Source organism: Podarcis melisellensis (assembly GCF_964234715.1).
Source record: "Podarcis melisellensis genome assembly, chromosome: 8".
Classification (NCBI taxonomy): domain Eukaryota; kingdom Metazoa; phylum Chordata; class Lepidosauria; order Squamata; family Lacertidae; genus Podarcis; species Podarcis melisellensis.
In genome coordinates, this window is record NC_138540.1 from 44,493,553 (window position 1) to 44,513,551 (window position 19,999).

Below are 19,999 nucleotides of genomic sequence, written 5' to 3' on the forward strand. Positions count from 1 at the left end.
ATGTTGTAAGCATACCATGCCTCCTTTGCTTCCCCTCCACCACTGCCAGAAGCCAGGAAATATTATGTTTCACTTGAGACAGATCCAGTCAAGGCTATTCCTCAACTTTATTTAGAATTAATAGAGAAGATACAAACCAATCAAATTGTCCCAGAAAAGCCACATGAAAGAGTTACATACAGAGTGTTACATGGGAGAGCTGAGGTTGGCTGCTGGCACTGCAGCTGGTCTGTAAGAGCAGCAGAAGTTGCTGGATGTGTTGCTGCTGCTGTCACCACCACCACCCATGGCTTTGCCCTATAGGCAAGGGAAGAGGCTAGAGAACCAGGAGTGATGGCACATGTCAAGCAATGGCCCTGAACCCAGCCTGATGCAGAGCCACGTTAAGGCAGAACTGGGCTCACTCAAAGCTAGGAAAATGTGCCTGCTGCTCTGCAAGCCAGAGGCAGGAGGACCACTGAGCCACAAGGAGTGTAGACTGGTCAACTCCTGTGCCCCACAGCATCCCTCCCCAAAGGAAAGTCATAATGGCCCCGGAGGGCTCCCTGAGAACGCGGCAGGCAAAACAAAGCTATCAGGGGCCCAGAGCAGCTCCCCTTCCACAGCACATGCCTGGAGGGGGGGGGCGCGCGCTTCTGTCCAACTACGTTGCCCAGAATCTTCAGGTTGGTGTCCCTACACCACTGTCTGTCCAAATGAGAGGCCACCTACATCACTCCCTTTCCCCTCTAATGCCCGGCTGCAGACTGCAGAGCAATGCATTCGGAGGGATTGTTCCTGCTCCCATCTCAAAGAGGCTGTGCAGTCCCCCACTCCTGGAGCAGAATGTCAGAAAAGCAGTGGCATTTGGTGTAAGTACAGAAGGAAGAAAGGCCAAGCGGAGGAAGAGGAACGAGCACTTGGCCGTGCTAAGAGGGAAGGAGGAGGCAGCAATCAGGCCCATCGGCCCCCTGTTCAGGGGCTCTTTTTAAGTTTTCTTCTTCAGTTCCTCAAACCTTCGAGAGAGGTCATCGAAGTCAATGTCTTCTGAGGCGGAAGTGTTGGCACCAGCAGAAGCGGCAGGCAGCGTGTCTGGCACAGATGGCAACTCTGGCAGCACAAAATTATCGCCCGAACTAGGAACTGCAGCTGGTGGCCTCCCCCTCGGCTGTGGCTTTGGGGCTGGTCCTGCAGCAGACAAGAGTGACTGGTTACAAGCAGCGGGCAGGCTCAAGGCAGTGAAAACAGTAGTCTACCTAACAGTAGTAGGGGCAGGGGTAGGACCATTCTTCTTTTTGCTGTACTACAGTTAGTATATGTCCTGCAGAAACGAGCACTTGCTGCACTTCAGTTGAGCCTTGCAGCTCTTACCTGTTGCTAAAGGGGCCCAAGCTCTCTGCCATGATGAGTCCCAGTCTCTGCCCCCAACACACACACACACACGCTTACGTCAGCAACTCAAGAGTGAACACGAGTGAAGGGGACCAACAATAAACACAAGCACCAGCTTTCCCCTGACATCACCACCTCCCTCCCTCCTCACTGTCTTGCCAGCTCCATAGCCTCCCCTCCGGCCCTGCACTCACCGGTCACCTGTGGGGATGGCAATTCCTTGTCAGCACCCATGTCATCAATCTGAAACAGAAAAAAGCTGGCTTTGCATGGAGCACCCCACACAGAACCACCACCTGACAACCCCCCAGAGGCCTACATGCACAGCAGAAGCACCGTATCTGGTGTTCCCATCTTCTTCATGCAGCCTTGCCAGACAGCAGAAGGAAGGATGAAATGAGGGATCTGGAGGAGGAGGAAGCAGTGGTGGTGAGCCTGGCCTGGTGATGCCATAGGTGAGGGAGAGCCGTTCAGCATGGCTGACTACCTGACTAGCAAGCGGCCCTGGCTACGTCCCCCAAGGATGGCCTGTAGCTCTTCACCATCGCTGGCAGTCTCACCTGACATGAACCACCACCACCAGCAACAACCACAAAAGTCTGGAGAGCAGCAGCTGAACAAGCACAAGGGCATGAAGGTGGACACATCCCCATTTCCACACTCTCTAGCTGCTCAACCCACCCCCACATCTCATCCTCCACCCCTGCTAGCCAACGTCCTCCGCTCATGCCTTCCATGGACAGCAGCCTGGACTCTGAGACCAAGGTGACCTCTGAGTCACTGCCTGCAAGCTCATCCAGGCTGCTGAGATCATGCTGAGGCTCCCTCGGTATCATTATCACAGCTCCTGCCTGGTAGACTCAAGTAGCTGCCCTGCTCGCTCCCCTCAGTGGCTGCCTCCTCCACCACCACAATGTCAACCAAGGTGAAGCTGGAGCAGCTCCTGGTGGACAGGCTGCAGGGCCACTGCTGGACCTCCTGGTCGGCCTCTATACCAAGTGCAGTTTCCACTCACTGCTTCAGAGGGACAGGCTTGTCTTGGACTTCCTCAAGTGGGAATGGGACTCCTGATTATTGAAAGTGACATTGGCAAGTTTCTCCTCAACAATGCCTAGGCAGTCAACATCCACCTTACCACTGGCGGTAGCCTAAGAGCCCCACCACCTCCACCATGGCCCACTACTCGAGGACCCCAGCCAGTGCAACATCTGGCATTATGTGCATTTATGTATATTTTAATGAACTGAACAGAGTGAAAGATTATGAGTCATGGGGGTGCAGAGACTGTATGAATGAACTTAGTGCTTAGCTTATATTTTTAATTGCTATTTTGTTAATGTTTTTAATATTGTTTTATAGATTCTAAATGCTGAATTGATTTGTTAATCACATGACTTGCTGTAATTGTGAGGTTTAGCTTATTTTTTACTTGCTGTTTTGTTAAGTTTTTTATAGATTGCCACAGCTTTATTGATAATTTGTTTATTATTTTGTATGATGTACGCTGTATTTGCGACATGCTATTATGTTTTATTATGTTGTGACTATTTATTGTTTGTAAGCTGCTTTGAGATCATTTGAATATAAAGCAACATAGAAATGCAATAAATCAAAATCAAATCAAAGGTGCATTAAGTTTGCTGCAAGGCCAAATCCAGTGGATGGCAACTCCTCAGTCAGTCCAAGTGGGAAGGCCTGCCAATACCCAGCACTAGACTAGGGACAGCAACAGTCACAGCAGCAATTCATCTTTTGTTTTTCATCAGCAGTACTTACAGACTCGTATGTTGGAGGTGTTGCTGGAATCTGAGGTGGGTGAAGGCTGGTGAAAGGCTGGTAGGTGCCCACCGGTAGCCCGTTGAAGTGCTCCTAAAGGGAGAAATTGTTAAGTCAGACCAGCACCCCTTCCTAATGGCAGAATCAGATAGGCAATACCTGCCAGAACAGCTGGAAAACCTTGTTCACACAGCAGGTATTGAGGTGTGCTCAGATGCTAACTCACCACAGTAGACTGCTATCCTTTCCTCCCCACCCCCACCACCCCCAAGCCCAACTTTACAGACTCCCCTCCTGTTTCAAGCAAGACATAGGACTTACTGGTCCCTTTGGAGGTGGGTATGCAAAAGGGGGAGCTGGAGACGGCATGGGCATGGGCATTGGCATTGGCACAACTCCATCAGGACCAGCCATTGGGGTCATGAAGCCGCCGCCGCCACCACCTCCACGGCCACCTTTTTTTGTATCATCCACGAATCCCACATCAATCAGGTCAGCTTCCACGCCTGCGGGAGCCTCAGCCTGGGAAGAGGAAGAAGCTGATGTCACATGTGGGAAAGGGAGCTGCTAATGAGGGAATTGAGAGTGCAACCGCCTCCCAGTCACTCACCATGACAACAGAATCTGGCTCATAGGGCACGTTGTAGTTCTTTGCGATCTCAATCAGGTACCTCTCCACTAGGATTTTGGGAGGTGCCTCTACGCTCAACTTGTGCATCAGCTGGAAGGGAGGGAGGGAAGAGTGAGCCCTTCACTGACCTGGGCAGGCCAAGAACACTTAGCTAAGAGATACCCAAGCCAGAACAAAGAAGTTTCTACCTCGCCTGGTGAAGCACCACAGACAGGACCTCCTGCTGCAAACAACTCATCTTTATGAAGCACTGATATCGTTCCCTCCCATAAGAACAGCCTGCTGGATCAGGCCATCAGCCTGTCTAGCCCAGCATCCTGTCCTCACAGTGGCCAAACAGATGCCCCAACAAGAAGCCCCTGAGTGGAGCAGCAGCAGTGCTCTCCTTCACCTGCGATTCCCAGCAACTGACTTCAGGAGCAGATCACCTCTGACAGCAGAGGAAGACGTAGCCATTGTGGTTAGTAGCTCCTGAGAGCTTTACCGCCATCTCACCCCCATGATGCCCTTCCCATTCCACTCACCCTGTCATTGACGGTCCCAATCTGGTTGCTCCGGCACAACTTGCCATACTCTTTGCTGTACTTGGCACAGAGCTGGTCAGCAACCTAGTATGGAAATGGCACACTCAAAACAGAGTCCAGGTACCACTGACTCCCCTCTATTTAAGACAGGGCACAGCAACTATCGCAGCACCCCTGGACAAAAGGTTCAGGAGTTTGGAGACTGGAGCCAACCTAAACTCCCAAATCAAACAAGAAAGTCACCAAGTTCTCTGAGCATCTTGTGAGGATAGATCAAAGTGTTTTCCCAACTGCTGCCCCCAGATGTTCAGGAAGGCTGAGCAGCCTGCCAAGACACAATTGGCACTACTCACCATTTTCAGCTCAGCCACCTCTGCTTGCAGTCGGGGGGCAGCCCAGATGAGGGTGGAGACAGCTTCTGCCAGGCCGGAGTCCAGCTCCCTGAAGGGACACAAAGTAAGGCAAGAGTGAGCAAGTAGTTGAAAGACAAGGAGGACAAAGAGGTCCCAGACCTAGCAGACTGAGGGGAGGGGACACGTGGCAGGCACCCAGCACCCTCTTCCCCATAGGCCGAGTCCTTACTTCATAGATTGTATGAGGCCAAAGCGTGCCAGAAGCAAGTCACAGTAGAGCTCCAGGATCTCCATGGCCTCCACCAGGTAGTCCTCCCGGATGATGTGCTCCACACGGATGCGAGCCCGCTCATCTTTGCCAGCAGACAGGTAGTCAGCAATTTCCTTCCGTGCCTTCTGGGCTAGCTCAGCTGCAAGAAAAGGGTTCATCATGGGGCAGCAGGGGAGGCCCACAAGCCTGCCCTGGACCTGCCTGGGGTGTTTGTGTATGCAAAGAGAGGGGCTCCACCAAGAAGGACTGTGGGTTGTCTGCAACTAAGTTATACTCAGAGTAGACACATTGAAATTAAGTAACCATGTCCATTCAATGAGTATAGTGGGGCTAGAACTGGACACAAGTCCACAAACCTGAGAACTCTTCACAGAATCCACACCCCCATCCCAATGACCACAATTCTCAGCATCTTTGAAATACAGTACACACACACAAGCAATTCCACACTTACACTCTGACATGTGAAAATAAATTAAAACAATTCTTTTAAAAGATAGTTAAAAAGACACTTCTTAAAAACCTAAAAACTCCCTTTAAAAATCAAGTCTTCAAAAAGTTATATGATCTAAGAAAGTCTTTAAAAGAATCCTTCCAAAAGAATTTAAAAATTATAATGTAGCACCTTAGAGACCAACTGAGTAGTACAAGCTTTCGTGTGCATGCACACTTCTTCAGATACACTGAAACAACATGTGCAGGCTATAAATCAAGCATCTCTTAATTTATAGCCTGCACATGGTGTTGTGGGACACCACGACTACCAGAAACCTCCTGAAGCACTACTCTGGTGATGAGGTCAAGGAATTAGGTAGGAAAGTCCACTCACTTTTCTTTTTCTCCAACAGTTTGAGGCGATTGATGACAAGACGTAGGTTGACTCGCAAGCGCTCGGCCTTGAACCCAGAGCCTAACATGGTGTAGAATTCCTGCCAAGAACACAAGAGAGAAAAAGCCTACTGTCATGTGTGTTAAAGGCAGACAGCTAGCAGTTTCCTGTGTAGATATATTCTACTTGTAATATTTATATATTGCTTTGCACATTCAGAGCCATTCCAGAGTTATTTAGAATAAAATACAAAATACATTTAAAATTCAAAAAAGTGATACAAATTTAAATCACCAAAAGTGCTCAAAAATTAATCTAAACACAATATTCCCTGCTCTACACAAGCAGGACACCAGTATTCTCAAAAATCTCAATAATCAGCACTGTCCAAATGCTGAGAATAACTTTTTTGCGTGGTTCTAGATTCAGGTAGGTAGCTGTGTTGGTCTGACGCAGTCGAAATAAAATAAAAAAATTGTCCAGGAGCACCTTAGAGACCAGCTAAGTTTGTTCTGGGTATAAGGTTTCGTAGGTATCTGATGAAGTGTGCATGTGCACGAAAGCTTATACCCAGAACAAACTTAGGTAGCCTCTAAGGTGCTACTGGACATTTTTAAAATTAATCAATTTATTTTTTGCATGGTGCTGGAGCATTTCACAATTGGAGCAGGGGGGGGGAGGAGATCTGTTCTCTTGTTGCTACCTGCTGAACATCTTTTGGAGAGGCAGACAGTGAATGGTCTCAGATCTCAGGATCTGGATTGGTTTGAATGTGGAAAGGTTGCGAGCTGTAATGTTTTATCTCCGCTGCAAATATATAATAAAGCAAACAAGCAAATATAAGTAATTTTAATGTGAATTTTTGTATACAGCAAGAATAAATGTTTGAATAGACTATAAATGCCAGCCATTTTTAAACAGAGTCCATACAGATTCAAGTGTGTGTAATAGTACAGTATGCTAAAACCTATTTATCCACTTTAAAAATGCTTTGTGTGTGTGTGTGTTTTTGTCTGTATGTATGTGTACAGCACTTTCATCAGTGCAAGCAACAGATTTCTGGTTCCCCCCCCCCCTTTTGTACATTATTTGATCAGCCAGGCCCAACCATATACAGCACAAGGGGCAGCTCACAACCTTGGATCTCTTTAACCAGTTTCAATCCCTGGAGGACAAACCTGCCCCGCTTTTCAGCACTGGAAGCGGTAGAGAGCTCAGCTACCACCTATGTGGGAGCTGGTGGAGAATTTGCTCCAAGAGGGTGAAGGAGTTTGCAGGTAGTTGAACTATAGAGACACGAAGGCAATTCCCAACTCTTCCGGCAACGGCTTCGCTTTTGGCTAGACACAGGCAGCTGCCCGCTCCGGGTTCAGAGACCCCAAAGGCGAAACACCAGCGCCGCCCGACCCGTGGCCCAGACAGCCAGGTTTCGATGTGCTACAGGCCCCAAGGAGGAGCCATTCCCGGCTAGCGGCAGGAGCAAGAGCCGGAAGGGAAGGCGAGCGGTCAGGCTGGGCAGAGGCCAAGCCCGCCAGCCGCGGACCAGGAAGTGCCACTTCTTCGCCCGCGCCTCCCGCCACCGGCTGGCCGAAGGCAGCTTCAGGCGGCGGCCCCTCCGGGCCTCTCTCGCCTTTCCCGGGGCCCTTCCCTGCCTCGGCCAGTTCCTCGGGCGAAAGGCGACCGGGAAGGCGGGGGAGGCTTGTGAGGGCGGCGGGAACCAGAACCTCGAGTCGTCCAAGGAGGGCAACGGCCCCGCTCCCCGGAAAACGCAGAGCCGAGCGAGGGCGGTCAGCCGGGGAGGCCTTACCCGGGGGCCGGGAGTCTTTTTGTTTCCGTCTGTCCCGGCAGGCAGCGAAGGTGGCGTCGGCGGCGTCACGGGTCCAGCCTCAGCTGGGCAGGCGGAGGGATACGTCTCTTCTCTGCTTTTCAGGAGGAGGAGGTGCGCGACAGCGACAGTAGCAAAAGCAACAGTCGTAGTTCTTAGCAGCGTCCGGCCCTCTGTCTGCGACGCGGCTTCTCCAAGATACAGTGCAGGGACGCACGGGGCGCTTTGTGTTTGTACGGAACTACTTTACGGGCGGAGGGATCTCTCTCCGGAGAAAGAGGGACCTCAATAAAAGTCGTACTTCCTAAAGCGAGCGTTACCTTCATTGAGGTCCCTCCATAGCCCTCAACCGCGGCTGGAGAGTTCCGACCTCGTCGGGTACGACGTCGGAGAAGGAGGAGGAAGAGGCGGCGGCCCCGCCCACTGCCCCCTCCCTCCGAGCTGCTTCCCATCCCCGGGGGCGTCGCTCGGCAGACTGGAGCCCTCCCGCTGTAGGGGCGCTCGCGTGAATGGCCGGGCGCCTTGCAGGGCATGGCGGGGGCGTCAATCGGGTCCCCCTGTTCGTGGCTTGAAAAGAGGCGGGGACGGCGGCAGCCCCGCCACTAGCACCGCGGCGCCGCCGCTCCAACAAGAGGAGAAGCGGCCCCGTGGAAGCAGGCGACTCGGGGCAAGGAGGTGGGTTGCAGCAGCAGTTGCTCCTGCTCCCCCTCCTCGGTAGCCGGGCCCGTGGAGAGCGCCGAAGGACACAACTCTGGCCCTGCTGGCTGGTCTGGGTGCGTGAAGCCCCCGGAGGCGCCGGCCTGATGGCTGCGGGACCCCCTCCCGGCTGAGCGGCGGGATCGGCGCCCCTGCTGCCAGGCGGGATCGGCGCCCCTGCTGCCAGGCAAGAGGCGCGCTCCGCTCGGAGGGGAGGGAAGGGCTCCAGCGCAGCGCGCCCCCGTCCGCCTGTCTGTCCGTCGGTCCCGCCGTGCACGAGCCGGGCGCTCCCGCCGTGCCGCCATCTTCCTCTGTCTGTCTGTCTGCCAGCCTGGGCGGCCCTTTGTCCTCCTGCAGCGCTGCTGGGCGAGCCCAGGCCGGGCGACGGAGTCAGGTAAGGGCCGAGGCGGCGGCAGCCTCCTTTCGAGCGCGGGGTGGGGGCTGATCTCTCAAGGCCCCCCGCTCGCCTACCCTGGTCATCCCCCGCATGGTGACAGGGCTCTTCTTTCCGCAGGTGCGCCCCCCTGGGGGGGGGAACCATGTCCCGTCGGAAACAGACCACCCCCAATAAAGTCCACTGTGAGTAATAAGGGGAGGGGGGCTGTTGTCACTTCCACCTTCACCCCCTTCCCCCGCTCAAGCGAGGCATCCTCATCCGCAAAATGATGGGGGGGACAGCCCTCCCCTCCACTATTTGCTGCATTCTTCTCCCATAGCCCTGGTGGGGATTCCCTGCCCAGCATCGAGGATTTGTTGGCTGAGCTGAGACATGTCCACGTACCACGTCTTGGAGCCTAAGGGCTCCTTAGGTACTCTGGGGGCTCAGAACCCCTCTCCGCCATTCTAGTGGCATTCTGTCTCTCACTGGGCCACCTTACCCACTGATGTTTCTTCTGCAAATGAACAGCTTTTCAGCACTAGTTGGGAATGTCTGGCTAGTCTCCCTTGCACAATGAGGAACAGGGGACTTCCAGGCACCATGATAGCTTTAGGATCAGAATTGAAATAGCAAAGGCCCAGGAAAGAGTATGGCAATTTCATGCAAGCACTGCCCACTTTGCACAACTTAAGAGAAAACGTATCAAGGAGGAACTAAAGCAGATAACTAAACCTGGACCACAAAATCCACAGAAGACGTCTCCCGCCACAAATTTGGTTTACAAAAGTAGATAAGTAGATTTGCTATTGCCTACACTAAAGCATCTTTTACACACATGTAACAGCTTTACCCCTGGAGGAGAACCTGTATGGCAGGACAAGCTCTTCCAAAATATGGGCCCCCCCCCGGGGGTGGGGGAGCACATGCAAATTCTAGGGCGGAGCCAGGGCACGCAAGAACCCTCCCTGTGTGCTTAATGCTGCTGAAGACATTTGTATTTCCAGGTCATGTTGGAAAGGATGTGAAGGGACGGATTGGTCAGGCCACCGTTGCTTTGCAGGAAGGGTTTGGGGAAAGCTGTTTTGGGGAATGGAGCCCAGGCATTAGTCCCATTCTGGGCCATCTTCAGGTAGGGGAGACCATCACTGGGCATCTGAGGAGGGGGCAAGGAATGATTGGGCTTGGGAAGGGCAATGGGCTAATGCGGCTTCTTCCTCCCCCATTGTACTTCCAGGGGAGCAAGTCTTTGCTGGGTTAGAAGAGCACACACGTCAGGCCATGATGCGAAGAGACTTCCCTGGGCTGCTTGGAGCCCAGTCACCACTCATGCAGCAGCTGCCACCTCCGCCACAAGAAAAGGACTCCAGCAGCAGCAGTAGTAGCAGCAGCAACAGTGAGTTTCCCCATCTAGTACAGGAGGGCAGCTCTGGGACACCTAGGAGAGACCAAACACCTGCATGCTGCTTTGGAATCCTGTCAGCTGGCCTGTGGCAGAGGGCTAAAGCTGTTCTGTATTCCAGGTGATAGCGAGGGGGATGAGACAACACAAGATGAGGTCTCCTCCCATGCTTCTGAGGAGGACGGAGCATCAGCGACAGTGAAAAAGGAACTGGAACTTACTGAGCAGCTGGGCTGCAGCAAGCAGGTCGCTCGAGGCCATGAGGCAAGTGCATCACATTGGCCATAGTCAACACATAGTAAAGCAAAAGTGCAACGCTGCTGTGGTTACTCGGTGGAAGGGAGAATAGCAATAGCAGACTCTTGGATGGCCCTAGCATGGAGAAAGAGGACTGTATAGCCACCTCTGGGATTCCTGGGCCTGGTCCATTGATGTCCCCAAGTGATCACTGCAGCAGGCTCAAGTGATTGGGTCTAGGCTTTTTAGCATTAGAGTTCCCTAATGGTAATGGGGGCAAGGGGAGTGATAGAGCTGTTGTCATCTCATTCTGGGCTTCCCAGAAGAGGCATTTGGTTGGCTGCTGTGTGTTAGAAAGACAACACACAACTAGGTAGACCCTCAATCTGATTGTGCAGGGCTAATCTTACATTGTAGAGAATCCGTCAACATGGTTTTAAAGGGTCTGGTGCAGCATCAGTTGGGGGGAGGGGTATGTGTATGCGTGTGGCAGAATACCAGGCATGGGTCTTGTCCTCTGCTCTTTCCTTAGCCTGCCTTTCCTTGCTTGCAGATGGGTTTAAATGCCAGTCCAGATACCCTGATGGGACTCTCCCGTTGTCCCCTCTGCCAGCTAGAGTGTGGAAGCAGGGAGCAGCTTGTCACTCATGTCTATCAGGTACTTAGAGGGGCCTTTGATGAGACCATCACGCAAGGCTAAACCATCCCTGCCCTGGCTCCCCCTTTCCTTCCAGGCTGAAATTAGTAATCCTGGACTGGGAAAGGGTGGGGATGGGGGCAGGGGCTGTTGGCATTGGATGCAGTTTGAATCACCCCCCCCCCCCGGTGGGTTTGCACCACATCCCAGGGAAGGCCTTGCGGGTCTCTCTCCTTCTTTCCCTAACAGAAGAGGGAGCTCTTCCGTGGCATGGCCTTGGCTGCCTGCCCTCATAGGGACAGCTGAGAGGGGGACAGGGCGGCGGAGCCCTTGCCTGACAGCCCGGCCTCGTTTGCAGCATACGGCAGCTGTGGTCAGTGCCAAGAGCTACCTGTGTCCCGTCTGTGGCCGAGCACTCAGCTCCCCGGGCTCCTTGGGCAGGCACCTCCTCATCCACTCCGAGGACCAACTGTCCAACTGTGCGGTGTGTGGGGCTCGCTTCACCAGCCATGCTACTTTCAACAGGTGAGAAGTGGGCATCTCTGACGGTGGGACTGGGACTACGTGGCCCAGGCCGCATTTTGGAAGTCCTGGAGGGGCCCTGTTCAATGGAAGCAATGGAGGTTACACCTGGCAATTTCTGGAGGCAGCTGGAATAGGTGACCCCAGCCAGAAGCATTCTGCAGGCCAGCATTCATGTGGGTGGGGTGGCTTGTAAGCATGGCCAGAGGGAGGGGGAGGGTTACAGCTAAGGCAGTAGCTTGCAAGCCTACACAATGGCTTCTTACGATCTGTGCCGACCACCCGTCATTTCTACTCTTTGACTTTCACAGTGAGAAGGTGTCAGAGGTGCTGTGTGGCGATGCCCTGCCCATTCCCCTCCCTGAGGCTTCTGGTGCCGAGGACAAAGCAGGTGGTGGTGGTGCTGCTGCTGTCAGCCCCACAGTGTATCCTGCTGGCATCCTCCTGGTGTGCAACAGCTGCGTGGCCTACCGCAAGCTTCTGGAAGCTCAAGCTCCAGGGGTTCGCAAGTGGGCCTTGCGAAGGCAGAACGAGCCCCTGGAGGTGCGGCTGCAGCGCCTGGAGCGAGAGCGCACAGCTAAGAAGAGCCGCCGAGACAACGAGACGCCGGAGGAGCGGGAGGTGAGGCGCATGAGGGATCGAGAGGCCAAGCGGCTGCAGCGCATGCAGGAGACGGACGAGCAGCGTGCGCGCCGCCTGCAGCGGGACCGTGAAGCAATGCGCCTCAAGCGGGCCAACGAGACCCCTGAGAAGCGGCAGGCTCGGCTCATCCGGGAGCGTGAAGCCAAGAGGCTAAAGCGGCGGCTGGAGAAAATGGACATGATGCTGCGGGCACAGTTTGGCCAGGACCCCTCGGCCATGGCTGCATTGGCAGCCGAGATGAACTTCTTCCCACTGCCAGTGGGTGGGCTAGAGCTTGAGGGGCAGCTGCTTGGTAAAATGGCCTTTGAGGAGCCGAGTCCCAGTGCCCTGCACTGAGGAGGGTAAAAAGGAGGACCTGCTCTTGTCTGCTGAGGCCCCACTTGCTCCGCCAGTGAAGCATGGAACTGGAGTGTGACAGTGGTCTGAGGGAGGGAGGAAGGGGCAGGCGCACTGGTTGTGATCAGAAATAAATTAATTGTACATGTCCTCAGTCTGTGCCTTGTGGGCTTGGCCAATTCACTGCAGCAGCTTGAAAGGCAGCTGCTGCTTCTGCCTTGCCCAGCTTGCTTCCTTGCTGGGCAAGATCCAGCTGGAATTTCGCAGTTCTGTAGCCTGCCCCTTACTACATCACGCTGGAGCTCTTAAGTGGGAACTAGCAAAGAAGGTGGAGTCCTGAAGAGGGAGGTGTATAATACGGCTTGGAGCCTCACAAGTTACCCACAGGGGTGTATTAGGCCTAATTATAGTGGCTGCTAGACTTAGGTACAGCAGCACCAAATGGGAGGTTTGTGGAAGAATTTTACATTCTGGGGGGATACAGGTTGGGGAGGGAGAAAGCAGCTAGATTTGAGTGCTGCTGCTCTTCTTGCCTTTGTGCTTAGAGAGATGGTGGTGGAAGGAGGCAGTTTCTCCCTGGGAGCACCAGTGAAAGGCAGACTTCTAAACAAAGGCTAGAGGAAGGCCCTAATGAGGGGTATATTTCTTTTCTTGGTCAGCAGCCTGTGTTGTCTCTTGCCCAACTTCCAAACTAGGTAAAAGGGAGAGACTTGGCTGCACAAGCAAGGAGAAGTTATCTCTGTCTTGTTAGCCAGGTCTGTTCTGTCCTATTAATCTTAAATCATAACACCTATGTGCAGCCTGTTAAATTTTTTACACAACAGAACAGAGCTAATTGTGCCAGTGTGAAGATTGCTAATTGGGGCTTTAGTGACCATCGTATGCATTTAAGGAAGTTTCCTTTATGAGCTTTGGGGTTTCTGCCAAAATTTTCTCCAGGAGACAAGTAAGACACAGACACATCAAAGGAAAAGCTATTGGCTTATAATTATATAGATATATATATAGATATAGATATATGTATATATACTGTTTACATAAGTCAACAAGTTAAATGCAGTATTCATAAGAGCATTAACAATAAAAATACAATCTGTGTGTACAGAGACTTTAAATGGTAAAACAGGAAAAAGGATCTCACCCAAAATACAAATATACAGTACAAATTGATTTATTTAAAACAGGTACAAAAAAAGCACAACAAAATAGATTATCCTCCTTAGATTGGTAATGCTTCATTAAAGATCAGGTAGGAGAAAAGGGGCTGGGCACTCGGCTAGTCCTAAGGCTTTAGAGATACGATGCAGTGGGTTTCGGAGTGAAGATGACTGGTGTTGGTTGCAGGGCTGCTACACACTCGCCCCTTGCCAGCTGCATACAGGAAGGTGACCCACCCCAACTAAGGTGCTATGCAAGGGATTGAAGGGTGGCAGGCTGACTCTGTTTGCTTTCTTCCGCAGTGCATCTTGAGATATAGCAAAGGAACTTTCTCTGCAATAAGCCACTGGGTCACGCCATCGCTCAGTGTTTCTGGGCAGAGGTGGGACTTAATATAAGCGGATATTTGCTCTTGCAGGCAAGGGCTACAGAAACAGCTGGCAAGAAGGGACGGGAAACCTTTTAGCTGGAAAGGGTATCTGGTTGGTGCCCTTCTGAAGAGCAGGACCCCAGTTCATCACCCCCAGTTTGGCACCCCACACTGAAACGTGTCTCTTTTAGCAGCCCCCTTCCTACCCTATGGAATGGCCAAATGGACACAGCTGTGCAGCTGCCAGTCCCACAGTATTGCATATTAGGGAGCCCTTCCCAAATATTTACTAGGGCTTGGAAAGGGGTCGTGCTGTAGTGTCACAAGAGAGAAATAGCTTATTGCTCTAGGAAGCTGGTTCTCCCAACCCTCCAGCGGCCCCAGATGGAGTAGTGCCCAACGACACTTCCATATTTTGCAGCTCTATTCCTAACTCTCTCCTGGGCCCTAAGGGCTGTGCAGCAAGCTATCCTGAAACAGCACTGGACCAGGGTGGCAGCGGTGGCAGTAGTGTTGGGCGGTCCAGATGAACTGAGGGGAACTGACCCTCAATAGCCATGGAGGGCCAGAGTTGGTGCCAATGAAAGAGGTGGCCAATCAGGCTCTTCTGCTGTGATGCTGTGCAAGTGATCCAGCTCCCATGAAGCCCTGGGAGTAGAAGGGCACTCTGCCCTAATGGCATGAAGCAGACATCTCCTCCCTGGTAGCAGGGGAGCTGAAGGACAAAGGAGAAACCTAGGCCAGCATTTACATGGAAATGAGCGTTGGTCTAGTAAGCACACAATCCAGGGGAGCCCAAGAGCAAGTAAGGAAGGCAGAGGGTGGTTTGCGGGGAAACCTGGCTCGGAATAGTGCAAAGTGCCGGGCCTTCCAGAGGAGAACAGCAAAGTCTTCCACCTTTCATATAGAGAGGGCTTGGAGTGGATGAGGTGGCTGGTCAGACAGGAAAGCAGTTCCCGTTGTGAGCCAGGAATGCCTGTAGGCAATGGCCTAAAAGCAACAACTGTAGACAAAACATCCAAGGGAAACAAGCCAAGACTGCCCATTTGGAGCAGTGGGAGGAGCTTCCTGGCTGCTATTCTGGAGTGGGACTTGGATGGCACTGATGCAGAGTCACGGCTATGATTCAGAGCCCTAGAGCTCACCCCTGCCGAGTTGAGGGCACCAGTGCAGGAGAGGGTACTCAGCCAGCGTCTTGAACCCAAGCAGTTCTACAGCTTTCTCAGCTCAAAAACTGTTAACCACTTGCACATTTTATCTTCTTTCATTCTGTTTGAGTCACCAGTGCACACAGAAGAGCAATTTTCATCTTTATCAGAAGAACCTGAACACATTTTTCTAATATCCAAAGAAATCTTACACATGTAGTGGGGGCCATTCAAGCTGGTTACAGTGGCCAGAATGTCCCCTCTCCAAACTCTCAATAGGAAATGCTTTAATCACCCCAAGGAAAAGCAGGAGTGTCTGTATGTGCACTAGCATGCTCTTATATACAAACTGCCTTGCACTTTTCAAAGGAGCTGGCTGTAACTTGAGGCATCCACCTCTGTGACAAGCCTTAGCCCAGGCCATTCAGACCTGGCTTAGCTGTGAACATCTAAGGCATCTGCAACAGAAGTGGATGCAGCCTTTCTAGAAGATGGAGGTGGGGACTTAAGAGCAGGATGGAGATAGCTGAAGACGCCAGAGCTAGAACATCCTCTCACACGTACACCTACACCATTCCCACCTATGGGATTCAAGTTCTACCTGGCTGCAGAGCTGTGAGGCAGCACACTGCCAGGTTTGCAATTTAACAGACTATTAACCATTTCCTTTCAGTCTAACACATGTGAGGAAATTGCATACAAATACTACCTCCCTGAGGAGAAATCCAGGCTCCCTTGACTCGGTGCCTGGAGAGGGGCTGCTGGGAGGCCCAGACAAAAATCCTTAACTTGGGACCCGAGCAGAAGAAACCTGGCAAACTCCCTCACTGCTCCCTTGCCCTGGTAAAAGCACCCTCCTGCTATGTGTGAGCAAGTGTCCAATAAAGTGCTTGAGTGAGGTGGTGGGGGATGTTGAGCCCTTGCTCCTCTCCTCACAGAAGCAGCGCAGTCACTGCTTCCTTCAGAGTCTCCCCTTGGCTGACCCCAATCTACCCTACCCAGGCTCAGACCTCCCCTACAGGGGGTGGAGAGAAGGAGCCTCTGTCAGTGGAATGATTCTAGGCACACAACTGGGGGAAGGGCCGAGCATCTGAGCAGTGGCCAAACTGGAAGAAACCCAGTTAAGCGTGGCACACAATTTCGCCCACCACTGGGGCTTCACTTTCCTGCATTTGAACGGCCCTCGATGGACAACTTGACCTCCTGGGGAATGAATGAAGGGCGGAGGAGTGGTGGCCGGGGCTCCTCCCCAGACCTTTGGAAGCTGGGGCCTGCCCAACCATGCAGAGAAACAGGATCGTGGTGGGTGGATTCCTGGGGGGAGCCCACTGCCACTCCACCCTTCTCCAATGGGTTTTTCTGCAGCTCCTGGAGACTCTCCCCACCCCGCCCTGGTCTCTCTCGGGTAGCACTCTGGGGGCTTGCCTGGGGCACAAGCCTCCCATTCAGACTCTGTAAACTGATGGAGATGCAAACATCTCCCACCTGCAGCCTGTGGCAGGAGAGTGAGAAGAGCCGATTCGTCCTCTCTGGACTGCATGAGGACCAGCCCTGTCCATACACAAAGAAAGGGTGCTCAGGGGGCACATCGATGCTCACTTTGCTCTGCTGCTCCCCCACCACAAAATGCAGTGTGACGAAACCCTGCCAGGGACTCTCTTGGATGTCCACCACAGTGCTGGAGTCAATCTTGAGGCCACCACTCACCTCTGCACTGCGCACAAAGTCCTGGGTCTGCAGGTCCTCCACCCTCTTTAGCTCTCCTGTGGCCAGCTGGATGATGGCTCCTTTCATGAAGTGGGAGGGCAAGTGGCTCTGGGAATGGGCACATTCCGTGTCAGGTAGTCCCTCATGGGCTGTTCCCTCAGGACTTGCACCTCCCAGGCCATCCTGAGCCCCAGGATGGAGGGACCCTGAGACTGGCCGACCATTGGCCATTGTAATGCCTTTCAGTATTTGCCGATGGCGGAGCTGCTCCTCAGGGGACTTTGCCGACAGTCTCCGAAAGTGGCTTTTCTCAGCAGCAGTAGCAGCCACCACAAGTTCCACTGGGTTCCTCATTGACTCTGCCTTCTGCTCAGGAGGATTACGATGGGAAAGGTTTAGAGGGCTCAAGCCATCCTTCTGCTGAGCAGAACAAACAGGGTAGTCCTGGGAAGCAAGCACTCCAACCACCCTCTGCACCTCCAGGTCTGTATCTGGGGTGCTCCGCTGAGATGGCACAGAGATCTCTGTTCTCAAAATCTGACTGCTTGTCAAGAAGGTACCTTCAGTGCTGCACTCTACCGTTGTCCTTGGCCACTGTCCTTCAGCCTCACTTTCCTTCGCCCCCACGGCAGACCTTTGCACCCCGTTTGCTGTGACTTTAGGATCTAGCTGATTCTCCTGCAGAGACTGCTCAGTGTTTGGGTCAGCAACAGAAGCTTCAAAGGATGAATAGCCTGTTGGCAGACGGGACATCTGGTAATAGACTGGAATTCGGCCCTGTGTAACATCCAGTGGCTGACCTCCAACATGGGGCTGCAGAGAGCCTGAAGGCAAAACTGAGGCACTGGTCTTGCCAAAGCTGTGGGCTGCCTGTGGAGAAGGAGCAGAGTCTTCAGCCAGGAGAGGTGCATAGGGCACAAAGTGTGGGATATGAGAGGCAGCAAGGCTGGCTGAAGAGGACAGAAGGTGGCTGGGCAGGAAGCCAGGAGGCACAGCGGCGGCATAGGGTACAGAGTAGTGTGATCCCACAAACTGCAAGGGAGCAGGAGGAAGTTGAGTGTAATGGATAGGCGAGTAGGGGATACCAGGGTGCGGGATCAGCTGCGAGGTCATACTGAAGGCTGGAGGCAGCGGGCTGACATTCACCACAGGTGAGAAGGTGGCCGGGGGCATCGCCACTTTGTACAATAAGCCGTACTGGTCCACGGTAAGACTGGTCACTGTGTCGGAGCTGCCACCAGCCTCCGTGTAACGTGAAGGTGCCTGGCTCTGCCTGCCTGTTGCTGAGCCCCGGGACCATTCCACAGAGGTCTCGCCGCCGCCACCACCGCCCACCAGACCCGACTCAGCCGCCCGCCCCGGCTCTTCGTTGTTGGCTGCCACCGGCAGGTCGCGCTTCTTGGGGGGGAGGAATTCCTGGCCCCGCTCCTGAGCCGCTCTCATGGCGCTCGCTTCGGGAAGCTGCAAGGTGGGCTGCTACTGTCGCCTCCTCCTCCTCAAGGGGGTCTCCGGGCGGGATCACCTGCAAAGACACAGAGAAGAGCACAGGGGTCAGCTGGGGGGGGGCAGGCGGGCGGCTTTCGCCCGGCGGGGGAAAGGGAGCCCCGAACACTCCTGTCGCTCACCCGCCGCCACCGCCGCCGCCTCCACGGCTGAGTGCCATCCCTCTGCCCGCCGACTCCGCAGCCACCCCGGGCCTGACCCCGCCCTCTTTCTTCTCCGCCGCCGCCGCCTTGCACGGCGCGCCGGAACTGCCGAGGCTCATGACGTTAGGACGGTGCGCGCACAGCGCACAGCGATGACGTAATCGCCGCCTGCGGTTGCCATAACGACAGCCGAGGAAGCGGCGGCGGCATCGCTATAGCGACAAACGCACCTGCCCTTCCCCTCTGCACGTGACGTCGCGCCCCGGCATACCCCGAGCTCTACTCCGTCGAGCCATAACTGGTCTACCTGTAGGGTTGTTGTAAGGACTGCTGAGGTCTGGCTTGAGAAATAATAAGCGATGCTTGTGCACTTGAAGCGGTCTCTCCACTGTGTGGTGTGCGTCTTTATTGAGATGATGAAGCCGCCAGCCTCGTGCCTTTGCGGCAGGAAAACCGAAGCGCCCCCACGGGGCTTGCTGGTATTAAACTGGGATTGGAAAGGAACGAGTAAACTGGCGCTGCTTCTCGGCTGGCTATTCCAGGCCTTAAACCGGGAAGATGCGTAAATTATGGCCACAGTCAAAATCACGCTAAGCAAATCAAGGAAGGGGAAGCAGAGAGGAGAGACCTTTAATAGGAGCCTCACGCTATCCTGGCAAGGAACCGGTCTCTGTGTGGGTAGGCAGCCAGTAGATGTTTCCAAAACCGCAAAGAGCCAGGCCGCTTCAGTCACAGACTCTGCACGACACGAGTTCCTTTTACAAGGGCAACAATTCTTGAAGCACTTTCCAACCTTCAAGCATAAAAGTGGCCTTGGCCTTATACTGGCCAGGACAGGGACAGCTTGCTGGTGCTATGTAGATGGGATCGGATAGAGCTGTCACTCGATGTTGAGTTGATTAATTATTTTTCCTTTGTGTCTGTGAGAAAGAGAGGAATGCTCTCAGTGGGGCTTCTGTCGCCCATCGATTTGCAAGTAAAAAAAAAAAGCCGCTGTCTGGCGAGATCCTAGGAAGAGCTCTGCTTGTCCGTTAGATCAAACTAAGTGGAGGAGGGAAGGGAAGGGCTGCATGTGCTTTTGCGTGCAGACAGGACCAGACTTAAAATCCTGGAGGGAATTTCAGGTAGGCCAGAGTGAGGAATCCTGCCTAAAACTGTGAAAAGCTGTTGACCACCAGTGTAAGCAATACTGAGATAGGTGGACCAAGAGACTGACTCAATTTAAGACAGCTTCCTACAGTATCCCCATCTGTTTCCCAGCGATTAGCCAGATGCCCTAATGGAAGGCGGAAGCAGTGCAAAAAGCCGCCGACGTTGACTATCAGAGATAACGATTGAAGCGACCAATATATATTCCGTGGCGAGGCTTTCTAGTCCCCAAACCTTAATACTAGCCGCGGAACTGTAGAGCCCTAAGAGAGACCAGAGCTGAAATGGATGTATCGGCCACATTAGCGAAAACTGTTTCACGCAAATCAGAGGAGGTTGAGCCGGGAGGCTCTCCACGTTCAAACAAGGCGCTTGCCAGCAAGCTTCTTCGTC

At 53.3% G+C, this 19,999-nt stretch overlaps 3 protein-coding genes across 7 annotated transcripts; 1 reads left to right on the top strand and 2 right to left on the bottom strand.

Annotated features, from left to right (window-relative positions):
* Positions 1-88: 88 nt before the first annotated feature.
* Positions 89-7,237, bottom strand: IST1 (IST1 factor associated with ESCRT-III). 2 transcript variants are annotated; one of them, XM_081924164.1, is made up of 10 exons: positions 6,934-7,237; positions 5,756-5,855; positions 4,885-5,065; positions 4,656-4,743; positions 4,303-4,386; positions 3,758-3,868; positions 3,469-3,669; positions 3,148-3,240; positions 1,566-1,614; positions 89-1,173 (listed from the first exon to the last, which is right to left on the bottom strand). In XM_081924164.1, exons 2-10 carry the CDS (start codon positions 5,841-5,843, stop codon positions 968-970), a joined length of 1,101 nt encoding a protein of 366 aa, XP_081780290.1. In that variant the 5' UTR covers positions 5,844-5,855; positions 6,934-7,237; the 3' UTR covers positions 89-967. The 2 variants fall into 2 exon arrangements, with proteins under 2 accessions (XP_081780290.1, XP_081780289.1); XM_081924163.1 differs by lacking the exon at positions 6,934-7,237 and having other exon boundaries at positions 89-1,167.
* A 1,299-nt stretch (positions 7,238-8,536) lies between these two features.
* On the top strand, positions 8,537-13,530 carry ZNF821 (zinc finger protein 821). Of its 4 annotated transcripts, XM_081924168.1 has the most exons (7): positions 8,537-8,670; positions 8,791-8,855; positions 9,890-10,048; positions 10,176-10,318; positions 10,845-10,949; positions 11,287-11,453; positions 11,762-13,530. In XM_081924168.1, exons 2-7 carry the CDS (start codon positions 8,816-8,818, stop codon positions 12,426-12,428), a joined length of 1,281 nt encoding a protein of 426 aa, XP_081780294.1. In that variant the 5' UTR covers positions 8,537-8,670; positions 8,791-8,815; the 3' UTR covers positions 12,429-13,530. The 4 variants fall into 4 exon arrangements, with proteins under 4 accessions (XP_081780294.1, XP_081780292.1, XP_081780291.1 ...); XM_081924166.1 differs by lacking the exon at positions 8,791-8,855; XM_081924165.1 differs by lacking the exons at positions 8,537-8,670; positions 8,791-8,855 and adding an exon at positions 8,975-9,784.
* ATXN1L (ataxin 1 like) lies at positions 13,397-18,552 on the bottom strand. Its single transcript, XM_081924162.1, has 2 exons — positions 18,437-18,552; positions 13,397-18,333 (listed from the first exon to the last, which is right to left on the bottom strand). The coding sequence occupies exon 2, from the start codon at positions 18,252-18,254 to the stop codon at positions 16,263-16,265; it is 1,992 nt and encodes a 663-aa protein (XP_081780288.1). The 5' UTR covers positions 18,255-18,333; positions 18,437-18,552; the 3' UTR covers positions 13,397-16,262.
* Positions 18,553-19,999: the final 1,447 nt, after the last annotated feature.

What these genes read in the sequence shown, in the direction of transcription:
- IST1 (XM_081924164.1), bottom strand. Translation starts at nt 5,843, where the DNA reads ATGTTAGGCTCTGGGTTCAAGGCCGAGCGCTTGCGAGTCAACCTACGT. An exon ending in AGCCAGATTCTGTTGTCATG is followed by an intron (nt 3,670 to 3,757) that starts GTGAGTGACTGG and finishes TCCTCTTCCCAG; the next exon opens with GCTGAGGCTCCCGCAGGCGT. An exon ending in GCCATCCCCACAGGTGACCG is followed by an intron (nt 1,174 to 1,565) that starts GTGAGTGCAGGG and finishes CACTCTTGTCTG; the next exon opens with CTGCAGGACCAGCCCCAAAG.
- ZNF821 (XM_081924168.1), top strand. Translation starts at nt 8,816, where the DNA reads ATGTCCCGTCGGAAACAGACCACCCCCAATAAAGTCCACT. An exon ending in AGGTCGCTCGAGGCCATGAG is followed by an intron (nt 10,319 to 10,844) that starts GCAAGTGCATCA and finishes CCTTGCTTGCAG; the next exon opens with ATGGGTTTAAATGCCAGTCC. An exon ending in AGCCATGCTACTTTCAACAG is followed by an intron (nt 11,454 to 11,761) that starts GTGAGAAGTGGG and finishes TGACTTTCACAG; the next exon opens with TGAGAAGGTGTCAGAGGTGC.
- ATXN1L (XM_081924162.1), bottom strand. Translation starts at nt 18,254, where the DNA reads ATGAGAGCGGCTCAGGAGCGGGGCCAGGAATTCCTCCCCCCCAAGAAG.